The sequence below is a fragment of the Malaya genurostris genome, chromosome 2, assembly GCF_030247185.1.
Source record: "Malaya genurostris strain Urasoe2022 chromosome 2, Malgen_1.1, whole genome shotgun sequence".
NCBI lineage: Eukaryota > Metazoa > Arthropoda > Insecta > Diptera > Culicidae > Malaya > Malaya genurostris.
The window spans coordinates 257,861,702-257,884,960 of record NC_080571.1 but is presented as its reverse complement, the minus strand read 5'-3'; the positions used below and the strand labels follow the sequence as shown (position 1 = coordinate 257,884,960).

The window sequence follows — 23,259 nt, the reverse complement described above, 5'->3', positions numbered from 1 at the left end:
CAGTAATACTTTTTACGGTTTAAGGGAGGGGTAGGCTCTAAATGATGGAAAGAATCATCATACATGCGAATTTTTTTTTCCAGAATTGTCGTTCAACAAAATAAATTTAAAAAATTTGCTTGATAAAAAGCATCATTCGAACAACATTTTGTAGTTTTTTCGTGGAAAATTATTTAGAAATAAGTCGGTGAAGAGGTATTTTTTAGGACGCTTCGTAAAAATCATGATTTGCGGTGTCCACTGTATCTCAGCGCAGACTAATCAGAAGTGAACAAATAAAGGCAGCATAGTTAGAGCAGAAGTTTTTATAGACCCCAACGTTTCTGTTTGATTTTTTTTAATTTTGTGAATTTTTGGTGGTTGTTCAAAGTGAAAACTACGATTTTTCACGAAAAAATCCGCCATTTTGTAGCTGTACAATTTCCCTAAAGTAACAAACAACGAAAAGAAAAACGTTGGGGTCTGGGTTTTTTAAATGTAGAAAGTGTGGGCAAAATTTGAAAAAAATTGGTTCAGTACTTTTCTTTACGTTTCGTCTTAGACTCGTCAGTGCAGAGCAGTTCAAATTGAGCTGCTTATTGCAAACTTAAACAGTTCAACTTAAACCGCTAAGCAGACGTAAAGTTAATGCTACTTGCAATACACTTATTCTTTTGGTACCAAAGTACCACGTCTTTCCTGACGTGCCGAACGAAAACGTTGTTTTCGGCATATACTGGCCGATTCAGGTATGGTCATTTAGGGGTTAGCCTATGTTTGTGCTTAGGGCACATAACATATGTTTGCGCTTAGGGCACAAAACTGGCATTTTATCGGCCAGTATATGCCGAAAACAACGTTTTCGTTTGGCACGTCAGGAAAGACGTAGTACTTTGGTACCAAAAGAATAAGTGGTTTGCAAGTAGCACTAACTTTACGTCTGCCTAGCGGTTCAAGTTGAACTGTTTAAGTTTGCAATAAGCAGTTCAATTTGAACTGCTCTGCACTGACGAGTCTAAGACGGAACGTAAAGAGAAGTAAAAACGGTTATGTACCCTAAGCACAAACATAGGCTAACCCCTAAATGATTGGTTCAGTAGTTTTTGAATGAACGATGGACACGAGACGATGCTTTCAAGAAAATCGCGTTTAAAGTTTTTTGTTTATAAAATCAATGGAAACAATGCATTACTCAAGGGAGCCCGTAAGGTCTAACATTTTCGAAAATTTGCATTTTTTCTTTTATTATTTGTTATAATGAAACATTTCAAGAATGTTTTGTCAAGTTTTTAAATCAATCGAAGCAGAAATCTTGGGTCTATGCGCCGAGCTCTTATTTCTTCGCAGTATGAGATAAACAAATATAAAGGCCCATAACTTGCTGAGTTTTGTTCCGATAGGCTTGAAAATTTCACAGAATATTTTAGAAATATTTTACTATAAGAAAATACAAAAAAAAAACGATTTTTCAAAAGTGTCAGACCCTACCCGCCCCTTGAGGTCTAAGGCCATTGTGTTTTAGGGTGATTTAGAGGACTATTTTCACGCTTCAAATTTGATTTTCTCAGGAACGGTGACGAATATCAAAAACCCAACTGACAATCCCTTAGAAATTCTTAGATTATTCTGTGAAAATTTCAGAATGATTCGCTGACTGTAGCGGTCGGGAAAGTCTTGTTTCTGAAGGAAGAATTGCATAACTGAAAACGCCGTCTTTCAACTTGTTCATTAAATATCTCGCCTTCAAAAGCATGGTTCAAAAATTTATCCTGACAATGTCTAGATAATTTAATTTAGATGCGATTAGTGCATAAAAACATATATGTTGTTGCGATAAAAAAGAAGTGAATGTTATTTTTGTGAAGGTAAATGGCGTGCCATTTTTTCTGCTCTAGTTTCCTAGTAATGTAACGAAACACGACAGAGAAATAAAATCGGCTCAGAAAGGCTGCCAAACAAGCGGTCATTTTGCACATTTGCGAGAGAGCATGGAGAGAAATGTAATACGCAGAGCGAGCCACGTGGTTATACGCGACCTACTGGCCTCAGCCCTTAAGGAGCAAGACTCTTTGCAAGCGTACGAGTAATTCAAACAATGTGCGCGTAAAAACAAATTCCGGTGCTTCTTTTCCTGATTTTACTCAATAAATCTTCCATATGATTGAAAAATAAACCATTCGGATCATACTGCTTAAAATTGCAATTCAAGAAAAGCGAAAATCTTAGTCTAAAACTCTTCCATTTTCCTTAAAACTGCTCGAGAAAAATTATTTCAGTTTTAGCTTACTTCCACTGACACATTTGATTAGCAACAAACACATTCCTGTATGGATTTCCTCTTGCAGAAATTATTGCGATATGAAGATTTACGTACCTTCCATAAGTAAACCCGCAAAATATGAACCTTTAATTTAACACGCGAAAGGCAATGGATATGGAATGTTATCGTTAAACTATTTATTTTTCCGGAAAACTGCTTTTGTAACAGAAAATATTTAGTTTTATTTATTTTGTGTAGCGCAATCTAATACAAATACATTGAAGCAGTGTTGCTAACTTTTTTATTAGTGAAATAAAATCTACATTCATAAAATGTAAGCAATTTTTCATCAAATGTTGGTGAAAAATTGATCAAAACTGATATTTCATACAAGATGTCAGGCTTAATATTCATTTGAGAATAAATTGTTGTCGAACAAGATTGTTTGAAATTCAATCGTGATAAACTCGGTGCACTGTACGTAATACAGAAATTGCCAACACAAGTTAACTACTTGGTTTACTCTTGATCCTTAACCACAAAAAAAATTCTCTGCATCACCACAAATGTCACAGGAAAGGAGTGATGTTAGTGGGGCGAGAAAATGATCAGGATTTAGGGTAACAGAGGTATTTTGGTCCACTTTAGGATTGATTTTATTTTGGCCCACTTTATAAAAATATCGACCAAATATTGTAATATCTTTAAAAATCCCTTCCGCAATAGGTAATTTAATGTGATTAGCTTCAAATTGATGCAAAATGAGTTACTTAACATCGATAGAATCCGATGAAATCGATAAAGTTTGTTAGGTGGGCCAAAATATATGAAGTGGCCAAAATACCTCTCTGTTACCCTAAATCCTGATGTGATCTACCCAATTACTTATAAAAATATCAAGTGTTTTTTTAGAACCTTCAGTTGAGTAATAGCTTGTAAAAATTTGTTCAGCCATCCAGGGAAAAAGTTAGTGATATCCTTTTTGCATTTTTCGACCATTATTTTCAGTACTTCTACAACAGAATAATAAACAACAACGTATCTTTTACCATTTACTATCCGAACCGGTGATGATAGTTATCACTACTTTCCGGTATGTCAGAGAATCTGGTGATTCGCATTGATCAGATGCCCAAGCACGACTGCTCTGGTAGAAGGTAAAAATTAATTTACTAACAGTCATCTCACTTATCATCTTTCCGTTTTATATCTTCATATCCTTGCGTACAAACACATGGGCTGAAAAGTCTCAAAGCCTAACAAAGAGATAACGATTTTTGTGGTTCAAAATTAACTTTATTTATCAATGTAATCTCCATCAAGAGCAACTCAATCATTCCAGCGCCACAACATTTCAGTTTCATTATTTGTAGAACAATTTATCTTTTTCCTCAAAATAGGCCTCAGTTTTAGCGATAACCTCTGCATTCGCGCGAAATTTCGTACTGGCGAGCATTTTTTTCAGGTCTTCGAACAGCCAGTAGTAGGGAGCTAGATCTAGTGAATACGGTGGATGTAGGAGCAATTCGAAGCTCATTTCATGTAGTTTTGCCATTGTTTTGATTGATTTGTGACACATTGTGTTGGCTTGATGAAACAAAGCCATATGCGGTCGTTTCTTTGCAATTTCAGCCTTCAAACGCTCCTTTAATGCTATATAATAACCCCGGTTAATGGTATTTCTTTTCTCAAAGTAGTGGATAAATATTACATCACACACATCCCAAAATAACGAGGCCATAGCCTTTCCACCCAATTGTTGTGCTTTCGGGAGATGTTCACCGATTATTGTGCTTTGGACTAGGTTCACTAGGTGCTGTCCACTCAGGTGACGATCGTTTTGATTCCGGAGTGAAGTGATGAATACATGTTTCATCTATTGTCACATATCGGCGCAAAAATTCCGGTTTGTTACATTTAAACATGTCTAAACACTGCTCTGAATCATCAACACATTCTCGTTTCTGGTCAACAGTGAGCAAACGCGATGCCCACTCTAAACAGATCAAATGCTCATGCAATATAAAGCCAACACGTACTTTTGATATCTTTACGATATCATCTAACTCACGCAACTTGACTTTTCGTTTCATTCGTGCTGTGAAAAATATGTTACCTACAATCAGTTTGCGAAAATAGTCAATGCTCATCCGGCAAGTATAATGCGTATCATAGAAAAGTTTAGTAAAGGGCTCCCTTAAGGATTTACCAATAAGTGGCTGGAAATCCAACAACCTCAATTTGTATCAAAAAGTTGTAGGTTTGCTTATGATCGCGATGTTGCTAAGAAGTTAAGAGTCAACATCGAAAATCAGAAAGAGCCTCAACAAACTACTGAATAAAAGTCTCATATCAAAACAAGGTCTCGAAAACTGTACAACTGCATTTTAAGAAACAGAATGGTTACAGTGTTCAAGTGGGCAACAAAGAAAGTACTTAGTTTAAGATACATTTGATACATTTCCTGACCCGGCCGAAATTTCAACCGACATGTTGACTGAATTCCGACAAAAGTCTGACAATGCAACCTTTTCAGGTAGAAAGTGGCCAGATAAATGCATTTGAATTCTCGAGACGCCGTTTCGCCGAATCGGTGACTCAAGGCGACAATCATGATTCGAATGCGTCGACAACTGTGACTTCCTTCTTCTAAAACTATGACAATGTAGGTTTATTTCGTTTGCCCGGTTTATCAAAAAAGTTAATTTCTATGATTCCGAACGAGTGACAGCTATGTCGGATAGCAGCAATTTTTCTGATTAATAAACAAAAGCAGATTATGATTTTGTGAAATGTTCCAAGTATTACCGGTGATTTAGAAAGATTGGTCATCCAGTGAAGATCAGCTCTGTTGTCAATTGGCTGGGGATTGATTACTTCCTTGCTACTGTAAGTGTAAGTTTTCTGTAAAAAGTGTGATTTGAAAATAAGTTTAAACAATTGAGTGCAAAAAATTCTAAAATGAAGAAAAGATGACGGAAGAAGGTTATAACAACTGGTCGGCATTGTGTTACGGCATTGTTTCATTTTTTTGAGAACTGTTCAATAACGTCATCATACGGTTCAGTGCAATCAATAATGTTATATCCTCTGTTTCAACATTTCTTTGCAAAGGCAATCCTTCAGTATCGCGAATTGGTAGACAAGTGGATAACTAAAAAGAAACTCGACCAGAACCTATAATGCAAAAAGAGTAAACCAAAAACAACCTCAGAAATGATCGGTTATTTGCGTTCTCGTATCTGAAAGGCATTTAACTACATCCGTGCCCCGGAGGAACATTTAACGTTCTTCGTCAAGCTTGTTGTCTCGCCTTTTTGCTCGGGTGCGCACTTTCCGTCTAAAATCTCCGTGTCTGTATTGGAGATGATGCATCCATCATAATCGAGAGCAAAAATGCTGATTACTCGTGTGCTCACCCACATATCCGTCAACGTTTGTCTTGGTCCCGAGCTTGTCTAATCAAACGCCAAACCGAAATCCCACGGAGCCGAAAGAAGCGGTCATTATTTTCACTATTTGATTAGCCATAATATTTATCAAACAATAACCAAACCTGTCTACTGAGGGAGCCGGATTCCGTTTGCAGAAAAGGAACGCTTGTCGGATGCCGGACAAATGGACAAACCTATTAAGGTAAATAGACTTCCAAATACGACAACCCACGGTGGTTTGAACGGTTCGGTCCAGCGCGGGTTGGGTCCGTAGAAAGTGGTAAAGTGAAGCCGGTTTGAGAGTAGGAGCAATTTCAAGTGATTTGTTTAAATTCTGGTGCTCATCGGAGGTGGATCGGTGACCGAATAGGTTCGCCGGGTAATGAGCCGAAAATTGTAATGAAATAAAAACAATAATCTGTTTGCATTTCTTCCCAAATTGAATATCAAATTGTTTTCAAACATTTACCTGGAAGGCGGATGGCACAAATATTTTCGATACGTTTCTATTCGCCGGTTGCTCCCGAAGACAGCCAGTTTGCGCATGTAAACAAAGCGATCACTGTTATACGACCGAAAAAGGTATCTAAATATGTCTAAATATTGATCGCTTACTGTTTAATGAACTCGGGTTATGGTTAATTAATATTAGCAATGTGGGAATCATTAATCAATTTTTTTCCTGTGAAGTAATAATTGGAATTTGTGTAGCTGATTTATAGGATTGCACTAGCCTACTGGTTATAACTGGATAGGGTTATTTTCATACGTTTTTCGTGTAAAACCATCATCTAAGCAACTTAATCGAAACCTATGTATACCCATACCTATAAGTATGTGGTTTTCCAGTTCCTAATTGAGTTGTGCCATCAAACCTTCCGAAACAACAGTGAAAGACAAATATTGACATTTTAATCGTCGAGTATAGATAAAAGTTTCGAGTCATCTGGCCATAAATTTTGGATTACATTGATTTCGGTCCCACTAAAAGCCACATATTAACCATTCTGACCTAGTCTTTAGCTCATCGATTCAATCCGTCGCTTATTTCGAGCGGAACAAATCCACGCCGCCTGACTCATTTCGTCACCTTCGAAAGTATAGCCCCAACGGTTCAGTATTCGCAGGCTCCAGCGAAGGCTAGCAAATGGCGATATAAAACAAACAATCTGGCGGTCATAAAATCGCTTTTTTACCGGCACAGAAAAAAACAACTTTATTAGGAGAGTGCTGTTTTTATCTATAATTTCATTTAAAAATTCAACACTCCATGTCTAAATTAGCTCGTGACTGCAAGCTGAACCGAACCAGAAGGTGCTTAAAAAACAGGTAAAACACCACACACTCCCACTGTCTCTTGACACGTTAGCCACTCAACCCCAGGCGCAAGAGCTTTTGTCTATGCTGGAAAGATTATCTTGATCCGCTGCTCACCGTGGTAAATATGTCGATGTTGATGCGTGGGTGACCTGACCTGGGCCCTGTTGCGTTGTGTTGCGGTTGACCATGCGCCTCACGAGTGGCCCACGTCGGTTATCGCGTGCGACCAGGGAACGGCTTTACGGGATATTTGAGACGGTTTCAACTAACCAATGGTATTTTGTTGCATGAACTCCGACAGAGCTGTTACATGAAAACTAATTCGATTATGGAAGTAATAAATAATTTATGCTATTACGGACTGATTTCTATAAAGATTTCTAAATAATTTGCTCGCCAAATTCGAGATACAGATTCTCGGATACCGAAGCTTGGTCCCTTTTAAAAAATGGTTTAATTAAATCTTTTTATTTCATTCAAATTTCGCCTAAATTATACGAGACATACGTTTTCGCGAGTCTGACGCCCCCAGTCGAGTCCGCATCGTAACTAAAAACACGTCGGTTAATTTTATATTAGCACTTAAATACGACAATAAATGTTTGCAACGTGGGTGTCGCGTTTTCTTACAGCTGATCAAAAACAACTTACCGTTACGATGGCTAAACTCCATTAATTGATGAGGTCTTATTGCTATCGCATCCACCATATTCGCCGGATCTAGCTCTCAGCGACTTATTTCTATACTCAAGCTTGCGTTTGCTGGGAAGAAATTTACATCGGGTAATAAGGTCATCGCTGATACTAAAACGTTTTTTTGTTGACTAAGGAGTAATCGTGGTAACAATTGTATTGCTATTAAACGATAATAAATTCGAAATTTATTATGCAAGTGTTATTGTCAAATTTGGGCACGCGAAAGTAACGTAACTGAACTTTCCTAAGCGAGTAATAATTTGACATAATGGACCGTATGAATAAAACGTAGCATGCTTGAATTTCGGTAGTAAATGCTACATGTGGATCACGTTCCTGTCAAAAGCAGAGACTTTACTACACAACAACGTATTTACTACAATTTTTCGGTAGGTAGCTCCAGAGGTTGCTACTCGTGTGTTTGCTGATAAAGTAAAGTAGAATAATTGAAACGAAACCAAACGTGTTTTACTCTGTGGACTATGTTTTTGAGAAGATACTACAAACAACAGACTTTACTACATATTATTCATACGGCCCAATATCTTAAATGTGATGCTGTATGCGTTGCGAGTTATCTTCATAAAAATCGGGTAACCGATTTCGGTAAAATGTATGTTTATATGCTGACAAAGAAGCTGTTTTCCATGTAGAAGGTGTCTGAAAACAGTGTCTGATCCGGAGTGGGTGGCAAAAGAAGTAACGCGGTGTTTCGGTAGCTCTATTTAAAATGACAGCTCCAGCTGAAAGCGAAAAGTTGCAACCTCGATATTACGTCATATCGAATTACTCATCAAAAACTCAGTGAAAAGAAAAAGATAATACAATTAAAGATCTTAACATTATTATACATATCGTTCATTTACTCCTTATTTCAATACGGCGTTACAGTTTAAGTTTTTATCAGTCACTGCGAACACCGACTGTTTAACTGAGGCCCGGAAGTCCGAGTGTCATATACCATTCGACTCAGTTTTTTGGAGATAAAAATGTCTATGAATGCAAGTGTGACTGACAAATGATATCAATCAATTTGTTCGAAGATGGCTGAAGCGATTTTTAAAAACTTAGGTCTTATGGTTCCATGCAAAGTTTCTGAATTTCACTAGGATCCGACTTCGGATTTCCGGAATAACAGTGTTGAAAAAGTTTCGGTTTCGGAAATGTAGGATGATATGTGTTAAGCAATAAAAATAAGGTCAATCACTTTTCTCTAATGTTGAATCGATTTTCACCGTCTAAGATTCAAATAAATGGTCTGAAGATCACATAAAAATCATGATTTTTATAAGATATGACTTACGGCTCCGGAGATATACGGTGATTGGTGTGAAAATGTCATTTTCAAGAATATTTCTTCCACAAGTAATCATGGGATGAGTAGCGAATTTCTTAAAATTTGGTTATTTGTTAGGCTTCCGTGGTTTGCAGATTTTAATAGTCGATGATCAATTACTATTTGATGATTAAAACTTATTTCAATTATAGGTATTGATACGTAACACCGGCTTCCGGTTCCGGTTCCTGGCAATAGTAGTGAAAAACTCTTAAAATGTTGTCACTTCGTTTTTTCAGAGACGACAAAACCGAATTTCATTAAGGGGGGAGTAAGGGATAATTTGAATCAAAAAACCCTTTTTTGTATTTTTGCGGAGAAACAGCTTAAGCAAATTTATTCAATTTCTTTTTACATTATATAGCATCATTTAAAGAATATTTGGTTAAATTTCCATACATTAACATTTAAAATTAACGCGGTAACAGGGCATTCCCCAAAACCTCCTTTGAGAATCACGTTGCGCGGTGAACACGTTAACTCGGCGTAGAATTATCTGAAATCAAAAATGTTCTCAAATTTACTGAAAGTACGAGTTATTTCTCTCCCATTCGTCGTTCTCAAGTTATTATTTTGCTCTTTCAACTGTTCGTGGCATATTTAATCAAAAACTACAAGGATCAGCCCCATGGGGTTGTTCGAGCAATTGATGTGGAACAAGGCAACCAAAATTTCTAATGATCAATCGAGTTCATCTTATATAAATTAGAAATTAATCTTAAGCACTCAAAATTTATCCAGGGGTAGTCAATTTCTCATGGGGAAACGACATAACATGGAATTCCGAGCTTGCATGACACAAGATCAGAGCATACCAATTGAGGGCTGAGGCCAGTGTGTTTTAGGGCGTTTTAAAGGGCTATTTTCACGCTTCAAATCTGATTTTCTCAGAAACGGTGACGAATATCAAAAAACCCAACTGACAATCTCTTAGAAAATTAGTTTAGATTATTCTGTGAAAATTTCAGAATGATTGTTTGACTTTAGCGGTCGGGAAAGTCTTTTTTCTTAAGGAAGAATTGCATAGCTGAAAACGGCAACTTTCAACTTGTTCATTGAATAGCTCGCCTTCAAAAGCATGGATCAAAAATCTATCCTGACAATGTCTAGATAATTTAGTTTAGATGCGATTAGTGCGTAAAAACATATATGTTGTCGCGATAAAAATTAAGTAAATGTTATTTTTGTAATGGTAACTCCTATTCTATGGCGACACCATTTTTTCTGCTCTTGTATCCTAGTAACGTAACGAAACATGAGAGAAAAATAAAATCGGTTCAGCAAGGCTGCGATAGCATTATTGGATTTTATGTGATGTAGTTAAACTTGTAACCGAAAATGTCAAAACTTTCTTGGCCACCCGGCCACATCGAGAGTCATTTTACACATTTACGAGAGAGCATGGAGAGAAATGTAGTACACACAGCGAGCCACACGGTTTTACGCTAACAACTGGCCTCAGCCCTTAAAGCTTCAAATCGTTTTATGGCACGTTTTTGTCTTGCTGTCTTGCAACAACCTACCTCTAGCATGCTACGAGTAGGATTGAAACCTTAGCTTTAATTTCGCTTCTATTTATAGATTCGCGTGCTTCCAACAGCTTCGCCTTTGCATCGATTGGCCAATCAGAGCGATGCTCTCTCTTTGATACATCGCTTACTCCTTCAAAACCTTCGTCTATGGCAGGGAAATCCGATATGCCAAAGATTTTTAGCAGCCAAATAGGACACTGCTCGCTACTAATCAAAATTTCAATCATATATAATTGAAAATACGTGGCTTGATACATTCAAATCGAAACATAGAAATATTTCCTATCAAATGATGAAATAATATTAATTATTGATACAAAATAGATTGAGCTGTAAGTGTTTAAAACCTGACCACATTTCTACGTGTAGTTTTTCTTGAGTTTCTGATTTGCACCCCTATATAGAAAATAAAGATGTGTTCCACATCAAAAACGCGATTACTCTAAATTTTCCACCAATTTTGAGGTGAAAAACTACCATAATATGGAAATGGAAAAATTATTTTATAAAATGTAGGAGGAAGGCATTTCAAACCAAGAAAGTATGTTCCAAGTTTGAGAAAATCGGTTAAGTAGATTTTGCCGGATCGTGTTCACAAACTTCAAAAAATTGGTTTTCAGAAAAACGCGTTTAAATTTTTTTTTCTCGAAAAGTGAGCAAAAAATATTTTTGTTAACTTACACTGTCATTCAAACATTCAATTGATTTGAAATTTTGACACAATATTTTTGAAATGTTTACCCCTAAAATCAAGTTCCAAATTGGGCTCTAATATATTTCCATCTATGAATTATATTTGTTGGTGTTTTTTTTTACCTTTTTTATATATATAAAAAATAGGTATAGAATTCACTCAAACTTTAGAAAAATTTTCCGAGGCCCGGAGGGCCGAATGTCATATACCAATCGATTCAGCTCGACTAACTGAACAAATGTCCGTGTGTGTATGTGTGTGTGTGTCTATATGTGTGTTGTCAACTAAGAGGTCGAAATCTCTGAGATGGCTGGACCGATTTTGATCAAACTAGTCACAAATGAAAGGTCTCCCCGTCACCCAGAACGCTATTGAATGGTTTTGAGATCGGATGCTTACTTTTTGAGTTATGCGAAGTTTTATGTCAAAATTTTTAGTTTTTTGACAGTATCTGTCACACTTGACTTTGAAAACAGAATATTTTTCCACACTTAGATTCCGCACGGTAATAGCCAACAAATCCAACAAATCAAAAAAAAAAAAATAGTAAAATCCGTCCACTTTTAACGGAAATATTTTTGTGTAAGCGAGTTTTCCCCCTATTCCATCAGTAGGAATTTTGAGCGCTGTATGATAAAGCAATGCTTGGAAGCAACGTGGAACACGATTTTTTATACTGTTACATACAATTGTTTCTAAGTACCAAAAAGACTGTGTACAGCATCCTTTTTCAAGACATTTTCCGATTGTAGCACGGTTCGTTTTTGGCAACATAATCGTTCGAATATGACGTATGTAAACCAGATGATGGTAGCTTTTTCGAGTTGAAGCAATTCCATAATGTTGGAAGAACATAACACCCATATACCATTCGAATCAGTTCGTCGAGATCAGCAATTGCTTGTGTGACAAATAATTTCACTCAATTTTCTCGGAGATGACTCAATCGTTTTCTACAAACACAGATTCATAGTAAAAGTCGTATGCTCCCAAACAAGGTTCCTGAATTATGTTTGGGTCTGACTTCTGGTTCCGGAACTACAGGATGATATGCGAAACAAAATTGTAACTCATTGTTGGCTGAACCGATCTAAGATTCAATAGAAAAGTCTTAAAATCCTAGAAAAAATCTTTCTTTTTAGTCAGACCCGACTTCCGGTACAGGAGATACAGAGTGATTGGTATAAAAATGTCTATTTCACATAAAATAATCAGGTTTATCGGGTTTGCAGATTTGATAGTCGATAACCAAATACACTTATTTCAGTTTTAGCAATATTCAGTTTTCGATTCGGAAGGTATTAAAAAATTTAATTCGGGCTACGAATTCTCAAAGATGTCTAAAATGATCTTCAAACATATGAAATCAAATGTAAACTATACAGCTTCTCAGGTGAATTTAACTGACTTCGGCTACACTGATTTTCGAATCGTTTCTCAAAGCTCAATCGTTTTCTCAAAAAAGCGCAAATCGAATTTCAAAAATTTCAAATTAAAGGATTTGTGGCCCCATACAAAATTAATTAATTTTATCCAATTCTGGAATTACAGGGTGATGAGTTTTTAAAATTCATAATAGATTACCGTCCCAAAAATGCTTCAAAGGTTTATTCAAAACTATTGCAATTCATTCGTGAGATTAGTTTATGGCTATACGAATCTTTTTAGGTTATGCTGGTTCCTGAATACTGGCTCTAAAAGTATCGTAGATAAACTCTAAAGTGGAACTTACTTCGACATCTCATGGAATGTTCAATCGATTGTAACACGTTTAAATTCGATCCGATATGTAGTTTCGTCATGACACGGTAATGTCGGAATGACTGAAATCTCAAACTGCGTCTTAAAACGACGGTCATTAAGATAATGTCATGAGAACTAAAACACCGAAGAATATTCATGCAAAAAATACATGCGGATTGATAAAAAAAGGTATCATTTTACTGCTAGGTGGATTAAGCACGTTTTTATTCCGAAAGCACCGGAAACAGTGGACAAAATCTTTAAAATGTTTGCAGAAAAAATCATTTAAATTAGATGCAGATTTTTTTTTATTTGGAGTGCTTTGATGAATACCACTGTAATATACAGGTGATAATGAATTATATGAGCAGGACTTCATTACACAACTATGTGGATTGAAACAGGTTTATAAAAAATTTAAATACTCTGAAGCAACTTGACTGCGCAAATATCGGTGCATGTTCATGATATTAATAATTTTGCAATTTTTTTATCGAATTCCGCCAGTCCCCTAGTGTTGCCAAGTATCAACGCAGTGATTGTTAAGGTGGTAATAAGTGGTGCACGCAAGAATCACTCTCCAAAACAACGTTACTGGCTTATGAAGGATCGATTGGAATAAAATTCCAATAAACTATTGAAACTATTCAATCATTCCAGAAGCTGCTGTAGGTCGGCACGTTTTGCATATTGGAAATTATTCCGATAATTTTTCACTTCATAAGATATCGAACTTTATCGCACCTTTATTCAAATGGAGCCCGTTAGTTCGCAGCATCAGCTCTGCAACCGCCAGAACACACACGCAGCTTTCCTCTCATCGGGATTGTTTGACCGCTCACTGATGAGCCATTTGTATGCGAAGAACAACCACCGTACCACGCGCCACTCCATGCAGGTTGCGGAAAATTGCCGACGCAGACGCAGTGATCTTGTCATGTTCGAATACCCCGAAAATTGCCACCTGCGCACATTCCTCGGGAACCGCGGGCGTATGTTCCGCGTTGACAGCGCCTCAAGTACCAGAACCAAGTGAAGCGATACCACCCATGATCTGCGCGCCCAGGACGACATACTTAGTTCGGATGAGTGACAGTTATTAGGCCCATTTTGTTCCCCCCCTACAATGTCATTCAAAATCAGCCATTCATCGCCGTTCGACTCGTTCGTGGTGATAATTTGTCTGGATCCAGATCTTGCCAATCAAGATTGAAATTTAGGAAATGCTAATTCCCCCGTAGTTCCCACCGGTTGAAAGTTGAGATCGCTCTTTGGTGAGTGAGATGGTGGGTGTTGTAGGAATCAAGTGGAGGACAAGAAAGTGTCTCTATTACGGTGCGATTATGATATTTTTCAAGAAGATTGACATGGCCGTAACGAAAGTTGGTCAAACGAATCATGTTTGAATTTGATAGAGGATTTGGTTTGTATGGGGAACATATTAAGTGAGCTGATCTGAATTAATGTGTACTGAGGCCAGTTTAGATGAGGCAACCTCGTAGCAGTTTATGCAAGCACCGATTGCTCTTACCGAGGCCCGGTCACCAGAACTAAACACCAGACACCTGAGAAAGACTCCTTGTTCACATTCACCTACTCTCCTCCGATCCATCGGTCCGTTAGTGAGAGTTGCGTAGGTGGAAAAGTGTGAACACGACAAACACTCCACGAAAGGCACTACTTTTTCGCCTCCAATCCTTTTGACCGGGCTTTGGGTCGTTCATGCAAAACTTTGCATGAGGAATGAGAACTGACGGTCATGGATGGTGGTGGCGGTGATGATGGAGGGTGCTTTGTGTGTCTGGTATTTATGGGATGATCTGGTTGTTGTTATTTGTTTTCTCGCGGGCGTGTATTTAAATGCGATCGCGTGAGTGGTGAGTCGTGAATACAAAATCACAAACAGACGAATTCAAAAGATTTCAGATACACGGGAACGTAATAGGATTTGATTTGATTAAACGGTGGTTTGAATATTTAAATTTGCAAACAAAGCAGGTTATTATGAGTTCTTAATTGTTGATGACAAATTAAGGTTTTTAATTTTGAGCAAACAAAGAAACAGGCACACAATCTCTTAGAATTTGCCATTGACTACGGTTCATTTCTTTTCCAGAAACTGAAACCAGAAAATGACAACCGGTGACAATACCTGACGCCTGTTCCGGAATCTTTTTTCCGTCGATGTCGCTCAGACTAAAGTAATCATAGCAGTACGTGCTCATGTACAGAGCACCTGAGCATTGAAAAATGAAGTCAAATTACCATAATTTGGCGGGTGTTAGCATAAAATGATGAATGGTTGTTTCTGTACTTGCTTGAGTTAAGGATGCATAGTTTGTTTTGTTACTGCGTGCAAAATATTCCTTTTCCAAATGAATGTTGGTTTTATAATTTAAATTCCAATAGTAGTTCTGTAATATGTAAGTTCTGTATTATGTAAGAATTGTTTTTTAAATTTGGCTATCTCTGCAAATGGTTGCATTTGACACAAAAGAACATACATAAAGCGTTTATCAATTCAGCAAAAAAAGCGAAATTGAAATTGCGTCTAAAGAAAAACGTTAGTAGGGAACCGATAAGCGATTTAAAAAAACACACACACAACTATTAAGCGCGACGATCTTTGCGCTCATTAACTCATATCCAGGACAGGTAGGATAACAGGCAGGAAAGACAGAAATCAATAATTACGAAAATTACGTCAATAATTTCAAAAACACAATGATTGTAACCTGTTGTATGTATGTATGTATGTAGTATGTGTGAAGCCACCATCAGTTCAAGGCATTACCAGTGTATGCGGGTAGACTTACAGTAGATCCGAATTTGATTATCAGATAGCTTCCATATAATTACTGTTAAGAAGGCCAAAATGGGTTTTGATGACCCGGCGCCTTCCAGCAAGAACATTCGGCCATATAATAAAGAATTTCGCTGTACCGACTTAAACCCGCCTGATGGTTTGTTTGTTAGAAGGGTGCGTCTTACTAATTTCAGACCTTCAGGTAGAAACACAAAGCTTCCCCCACGTGACTCAGGTTGGCAATCCACTCCATCATCCAGTCATTCACTTGTAAGATACCCTGATGCAATCCCTTCCCTCCCCGTTGTCGATATACTTGAGCATGATACAATATAATATAATATAATGTAATATAATACAATATAATAAATTTAATATAGAAAAATATAATATAATACAACACAATATAATATAACATAATACAATATAAAAGAATACAAATAGTTGTAATATAATATAATATACTATAATATAATATAATATAATACAATATATATGATATAATGCAATGCAGTATGATACCAAACAACATATGTAACATAACAGAAGATAATCTATGGAATAATATGCTATGATACAATGTATAACAGTTGATGTCGCAGTTCAAGTTATGCTCTTATTTCATCGCAGTACTGCAGGAAATATAATATTTCTATTTCAATAATAATAATAATAATAATAATAATAATAATAATAATAATAATAATAATAATAATAATAATCATAATAATAATAATAACAATAATAATAATAATAATAACAATAATAATAATAATAATAATAATAATAATAATAATAATAATAATAATAATAATAATAATAATAATAATAATAATAATAATAATAATAATAACAATAATAATAATAATAATAATAATAACAACAACAATACATAATACAATGTAATATAATTCAATACATAACAAATAATGCAACAAACAACAGAACCTCACGTTGCAATATACTATGATAAATATTGCCTCTTGACTTCAAACTACAAGCCATTTCGCACCCTCTCATTCTGCTACTAACGCAGAAGGCGATAGCACTCAGTCGACGCCGTTCTATTGGCCAAATGTCATCATAGACGCTCGGGGAGGCATGAGATAGGAACTTGTGAGGACTTAGTTATCTCACCATTTGACGACCACAATGATTGCAGCCTGTTGTTGCTAGAATCTAGAAATATTGGCTACCAAATAGAGTAGAGGAGACCGGAACTAAACTGGACACAAACTTAAACCGGACAGCATAAATATCTTATAAATAAGCAATTGTTTCGATCCATTGATTGACTTTGTAAAAGCGCTTTTATGTGATAGGCAGACGTCAGTTAGTTGAATGACGCTGAATCAATTTTATTTATAGACGTCAAAACGTGTTCATGTCAAAACGTGATTTTTTTCTAAATTTCTCATATTTCAGGTATATTTGATTTATATGCATCGTGATCACAAATTGGGAAATGAAGCTGAGGGTTGGAGTTACACAACGGTTTATACAACTTGGGTAAAAACCCAGTTACAATGAGCGTTGTTCCAAATTTCCAAAAGTATCCGGTGAAGCCCCGGTCTAGTTCTAGAGCTACTAAATTGTTCTTATATAATACAAAGTCTTGGCATTACATTGCTTTTGTGGAATTTGGCCTTTCTGTTTCAACAAATTCCCATTATGGTACTGCAAGTCTAATCGAAGATAGAAATTGTATGAAACCTTAAAATTATTTCTTTTCATCTAAACGTGACAATCAATGTATGTAAAAGTGAGTTGCTCTTTAAAGTTTTTGTCATTATTTATGGTACTTCCAGAAATGGTATTCAACCCCACTTTTAAAATATTTTGGTATCGTCATCTTCAATGACAGTTTGAATTTTAAAAACTCACCACCTATCAATTAAAAAATAAAACAAAATATACAAAAAAAAATTTTTTTTTTCACTGGTTTTGTATAGGACCATAAGTTTATATTAATTTGAATTATTTTTTTTAAGTTGAATTAAATTTTATTAAATTCGTTTTAGTCTTCATTTCGCTTCTCTATTCCCGATACACTGAAGTCTTTTTTATGCGGGTTTACGTACCGCATAAAAAAAACGCATAAAAATACCGCATAACTCTGAAAATTCGCATAAAAAACCGCATAACTCTGAAACTTCGCATAAAAAACCGCATAACTCTGAAAATTCGCATAAAAAGTCGCATAAAAAACCGCATAAAAAAGACCGCATAAAAAAAGACCTCAGTGTATATCGATATCTCTGTTAAAAATGGATGGATTCAAACAGTCTATGGCTGGTTGGATAGCTATTACCGTGCGAAAGCTAAGTCTAAAAACATATTCTGTTTTCAAGGCCAATTGTGACAGATATTGTGAACAAAATAGGCTCTTTCTTCATGTATTGCACACGCAGGGTACTTAAATTGGGAAAACAATTTCCCCTCATGGAAGCTAGTTACGGGTTCGAGTCCCGTCTCTGCGCTAGTTTTTTCGCAGTTTTCATTACATAGTGGTATTCGCATGTCATTTTTTCAATCTGTTTTCCGCGATAGATATTGATCAAATTTAACTCTAAGCCAGCTAAGCTAACCGAAATTTCATCAATTTCTACACTTCCGATAAAAAAATTCACACAAATTAAAAATCTGTTTTAATCCACCTTAATGCCTTTCTCATATCAATCATACTATCATATACAATACTGTGGTATTCTTCAAAATAATCAAATAATTCGATTCTTAAAAGAAAAACCGAAATCGGTTTGTTTGACCGTCTACTGTTAAAAACTATCAATTGAAAAAGATTTTAGGTTGATTTAGAAAACTTTTTACGATTTTTCCCCATTTTCAGTGATGGTATACAATTTTTAACCCACAGGACCTTTCATTTGAACCTAAGTTTGTGGAAATCGGTCTGCCCATCTATGAGAAATGTTAGAACACATATTTTCTTTTTTTGCACATTTTACCCCATAACTCCGGAACCGGAAGTCGGATTCAAATTATCTTCTGGAATTTTTTATGGGACCTCAAGACCTTTCATTTGAATCTAAGTTTGTGAAAATCGGTTCAGCCATCTCCGAGAAAAGCTAGTGCAAAAAAACGTTACATACACACATACTCACATACACACACAGACATTTTGCGTACTCGACGAACTGAGTCGAATGGTATATGACACTCGGCCCTCCGGGAGTCGGTTCAAAAGTCGGTTTTCACAGTGATTGCATAACCTTTCTATATGAGAAAGGCCAAAATCAATTATTGCCATACAAATTTTTAAATTCTTGAAATTAATTATTTTGTATTAGGAAAATCAGTTTAAAGTGACGTCTCTACTCATTATTGTTTTACAAATCATCATGAATATATTAACTCCAGAACAACGCTTCCAAATCGTGGAAATTTATTTTCATAATCAGTGTTCAATTAAAACTGTTTATAACGCAAAATTCTCTTCAGTGATGTGGCGCATTTTTGGTTGAATGGATATATCAACAAGTAAAACTGATGTATTTGGAGCAAAGATAATCAACACGTCTTTCAAGAATTACCGATGTATCCCGACAAATGTACTGTTTGGTGCGGTCTAGGCGCTGGTGGAATCATCGGTCCTTATTTTTTAAAATTTTGCTGAATTGCTGAAATAAGTCCTCAAATGCTTGAAAAGGTAATCGTATATTAGACCTCCAGAATGTCCTTTGTGAAACATAGTCGTGGCGGCCATATGCCAGAAATCATACTTAAATGTTAAATGTCAAGACATTCGCCCTTATTCTGAATAACGACGTATTGATTTTTCGATCGAATGTGGTTCGATCGAATCATAGCTGCCTTTGATTTTGCTAGCGTTATGGGGAATACAAATGAAATACGTGGGAAAAAACGATACGACGTTATTCAGAATAAGGGCGATTATCTACCAAATATCTGTTGTACGAGTATGTAAGAGTTTTCATTCGAGTCTAAGTTTGTAGGAATCGGTCCAGCCATCTGCAGAGGAAATTATTTGTTTTCAAATGAAACATACAATTTCTCCACTTTAACTGAATTTTATTTTGCGATATCTGAAATTTGAGTAATTTTTTTTACAACTAGCAAATAACAGTTCAAAGCCAATTGTGAAAACGTTTATTTGATCAACTTGAAGACAATATTAATGTGACACTTAACCTTTATTCAAGAGACATGAAAAAAATGAAAATGCTGTACGTAGCGTGTTGATTGCTTAAATTATATTTCAATAAATACAAATGACAAGCCTGGGCCGCCGAAAAGGAAGAGGGAAAGGGAGGAATCCTCCCGAGTCCGAACTTTGAAAATTCAAAATTGGTTTTTCATTCTTCATTACAAATCAAAAATCGATACAAATTTGGCTAGTAAATTATTTTGTTAAAATAATGTATTTAAAAATTTCTTGATTCCATGATATGCCCATGCTCACACAGTTTTTTAATTCTTATGTTTAGGGGTCCGTAACATTGCAGTTCCCTCGGGCCCGAATTTTCTCTCGGCGGCTCTGAGTATAGCGTGATGGTTAAGTCGATGCCTTTCACGCAGGCCACCCGGGGCACGATTCTCAACACCGCATATAGGGTTAGAATTTTTAAGGATAAAACTTCTATAATCGAGTGTAAAAAAATGGTTCGACTTTTTAGCCATCTAAATTTTTTTTTTTGTTTCAATTATAGAGGCTTTAACATCTTAGGTCATTCGCCTCTTCGGACCAGAAAATCTTTCTGACCCTATGTGCGGGGTTGGGAATCGAACCCAGGCGGACTGCGTGATAGGCATCGACTATCCCATCACGCTATACCCGTCCCCAACGTCTAAATTATTTACTATATTTCTTCTTCCAAATGCTGGGTAAACTCTACTATACTAACGTATGTCCCGGTAATGAAACCAACTACACCGAACAAAATTAGCACAATGTTTTTCCAAAGCACCCAGTAACAGCTTCCATATCCTGGCTGTTCATAGTAGGTGACCAGTTCAATAATGGCTGGAAACATAAGGCCCAGGGTGCTGAGACATACGGCTCCTATCAGGGTCACGAATGGACCAATGTTGGGCAAGAAGGCGGCGATTGCTACAGTGAGTGTCTGAAAAAAGTAGTTAAAACTTGCACGATTAAACTACATCAAAAAAGGAGTGTGGATAATCTAATCTGTTTATTTTTATAAGTTATACTTTATTTGTTAATTTTCGTTTCATATTTGTACTACTAAGACTCACCACAAGTCCGATTCTGATCGCGTATTCAGCTGCATCTCTAGGTTCTTCGAAATTATGCTTAGTGTTTCTCCAAATGATTTCCATCGGTACGTAAAACTGGAGTGAGTATGAGAAAAAGATTGCCACCGAGATCAAAATTTTCACCGCTTGAGCCAAACTGGAAAGGATTTGAATATTCTTTCATCAATTCAATTGGTTTTGATATCAAACATACAAGTCTTCCACCGGTAAATTCAATGTAATGCTGCTCTTCGTTTCATCTCCGTACTTGAGATAGCCAAGAAATCCAACGCTAGTATATAGTAGAACCACAAAGGACATTCCAATACTCAGTACTCCGGGGCATCCAATGAAGCTTTGTGGAGTTTTCATGTTATTTTCCAGTGACATGACAACGCCGATCACTTCCAGAGCGAAAATAACTGTTCCAAAGAACATGGGCATGCGATAAAGCGGTGCGATGGCTGGCCGTTCGGAAACTGGAGGTATATTCCGTGTTGTATAGTAAATAATGATACCGACACCTATCCCTATGAGAATGTTGGCAATAATCGAAAACGGTGTGAGGAATTTGAGTTCTCTGCAATATTATAAACGATTTCTGTTGAGAACTTCTAAGTCCACTAATGTAAAAATCAAACCTGATTAAGTTGATGCAAATTAGTGGAGCCAACAAAAGTAGAATGTAATACCGAACATTATAGTCACTCTGGGTGTAGTGATCTACCACCTGCTTGGCGTTGGTTGCAACAAAAACCAGATAAATGGAGCAGCAGCCCATCAGATCAAGTACCAGAAAAAGATCAATACTGAATCTCGCCATTCGAAAGTATTTCTTAACTTTATCGGGTCCAGTACGGAAAGCTATTTCAGCCACATCGGAAAAGCTCAACGAAGGGATTCGCTCTCGATGACACAAAAGATGAGCGCACTTCACTAATATATGTATACAGTAGGTACAGATGACACCAATGGCAAAAGTTGCTCCTAGCCCGAACCACAAACCAGCGTTCTTGAAAGCCAACGGCATTGCTAGAATACCTGATCCGAGGGAACCTTTGATCAGATGTATCAAGGTGTCCACATTGGTTGTTGGATGCGTTAATCTGCGGTTCTCAAACGGGTTATAGAGATCGATAGTCTCTGTATCCTGAGACATCCTGACCAGTGATTGCGAAAAGTGAAAAACCAACTGTACATTTAACGATGACAGTCTGGTTGCTGTGGTAAATTTATTTTCATGTAAATATTGTGTTTTCATCGCATAGTTGACAGTTATTTTCTGATGTTGTCGTTTCATGAACGTGAGTTAGAGCTGCTCTAAAGGTACGATTACATTAGCCAGTTTATCTGCACAAACTTGTGCAGTTTGACTGTATCATAGTGTAATCGGTTCGCAGTTGTCTGCAAGCAGTCAAAATCGGCTTGACTGTCCATCTGTATGCAGTCAAAGTGTGCAGATTATCTGTGACAATGTAATCACAGTGTGATCATAGTCGACAGACAAACAGTTGATGACTGTGCAGACAAATTTGACTGTTTCTGAAACTGTTGTGCAGAAGTTGTCTGCCACAGATTCTATGACAACCAAAAACTTGTTTATTTCATCCAAACACAAAGCAAAACGTTCCAGCACCAGTGTGAGAAGTGAGTACACGTGGTTTTCCCCAAGAGGGTTGGTTTCGTGATCAATTTTTTTTCTAATGTGTAAAAACCAGATAGTAATAAAAAACCCGTTTTAATCCACATAGTGGTGTATTGAGGGCTTTCTCGTATTACTCATATTCTCACATTCCGGTCGAAATAATTTTTATTGCTTCTTGAAAGAAAACAAAAAAAATCAATTAGCACAACCAACAACCAACAAAATGAAACAGTTTTGCTATTGCAGGTACTTCTGCAACCGGTGTAAATGAAGTCGGTTCGAATGACCATCTGTTAACATGACTTACAAACTGTATTGATTTTAGTCAATTTTATAAGATTTTATATGATTCGGCCATCGTACTTTAAACGACGGTTTAAATTTTAAATACTTATAATTTTAGAAATGGTAAAAATGAAATTTTAAACACTTGCATCCGAAGCTCAAGAGTTTTGGCCTTTTATTTGAACCTAAATTTGTGAATATCGGTCAAGCGACCTCTACGAAAAGTGAGTGAGTTCCATTTTTGAGTATATGACCACTATTTCAGGAACAGGAAGTCGGGAATCAGGATAGCCC

The 23,259-nt window shown here is 36.5% G+C and overlaps 1 protein-coding gene across 1 annotated transcript; it reads right to left on the bottom strand.

Moving 5' to 3' along the window:
• Window positions 1-20,317: 20,317 nt before the first annotated feature.
• LOC131429194 (proton-coupled amino acid transporter-like protein pathetic) lies at window positions 20,318-22,194 on the bottom strand. The gene is made up of 4 exons (XM_058593245.1): window positions 21,677-22,194; window positions 21,250-21,615; window positions 21,036-21,192; window positions 20,318-20,902 (listed from the first exon to the last, which is right to left on the bottom strand). Exons 1-4 carry the CDS (start codon window positions 22,192-22,194, stop codon window positions 20,639-20,641), a joined length of 1,305 nt encoding a protein of 434 aa, XP_058449228.1. The 3' UTR covers window positions 20,318-20,638.
• Window positions 22,195-23,259: the final 1,065 nt, after the last annotated feature.

What these genes read in the sequence shown, in the direction of transcription:
- LOC131429194 (XM_058593245.1), bottom strand. Translation starts at nt 22,194, where the DNA reads ATGTCTCAGGATACAGAGACTATCGATCTCTATAACCCGTTTGAGAAC. An exon ending in AATTTACCGGTGGAAGACTT is followed by an intron (nt 21,193 to 21,249) that starts GTATGTTTGATA and finishes AATCCTTTCCAG; the next exon opens with TTTGGCTCAAGCGGTGAAAA. An exon ending in CGATCAGAATCGGACTTGTG is followed by an intron (nt 20,903 to 21,035) that starts GTGAGTCTTAGT and finishes TACTTTTTTCAG; the next exon opens with ACACTCACTGTAGCAATCGC.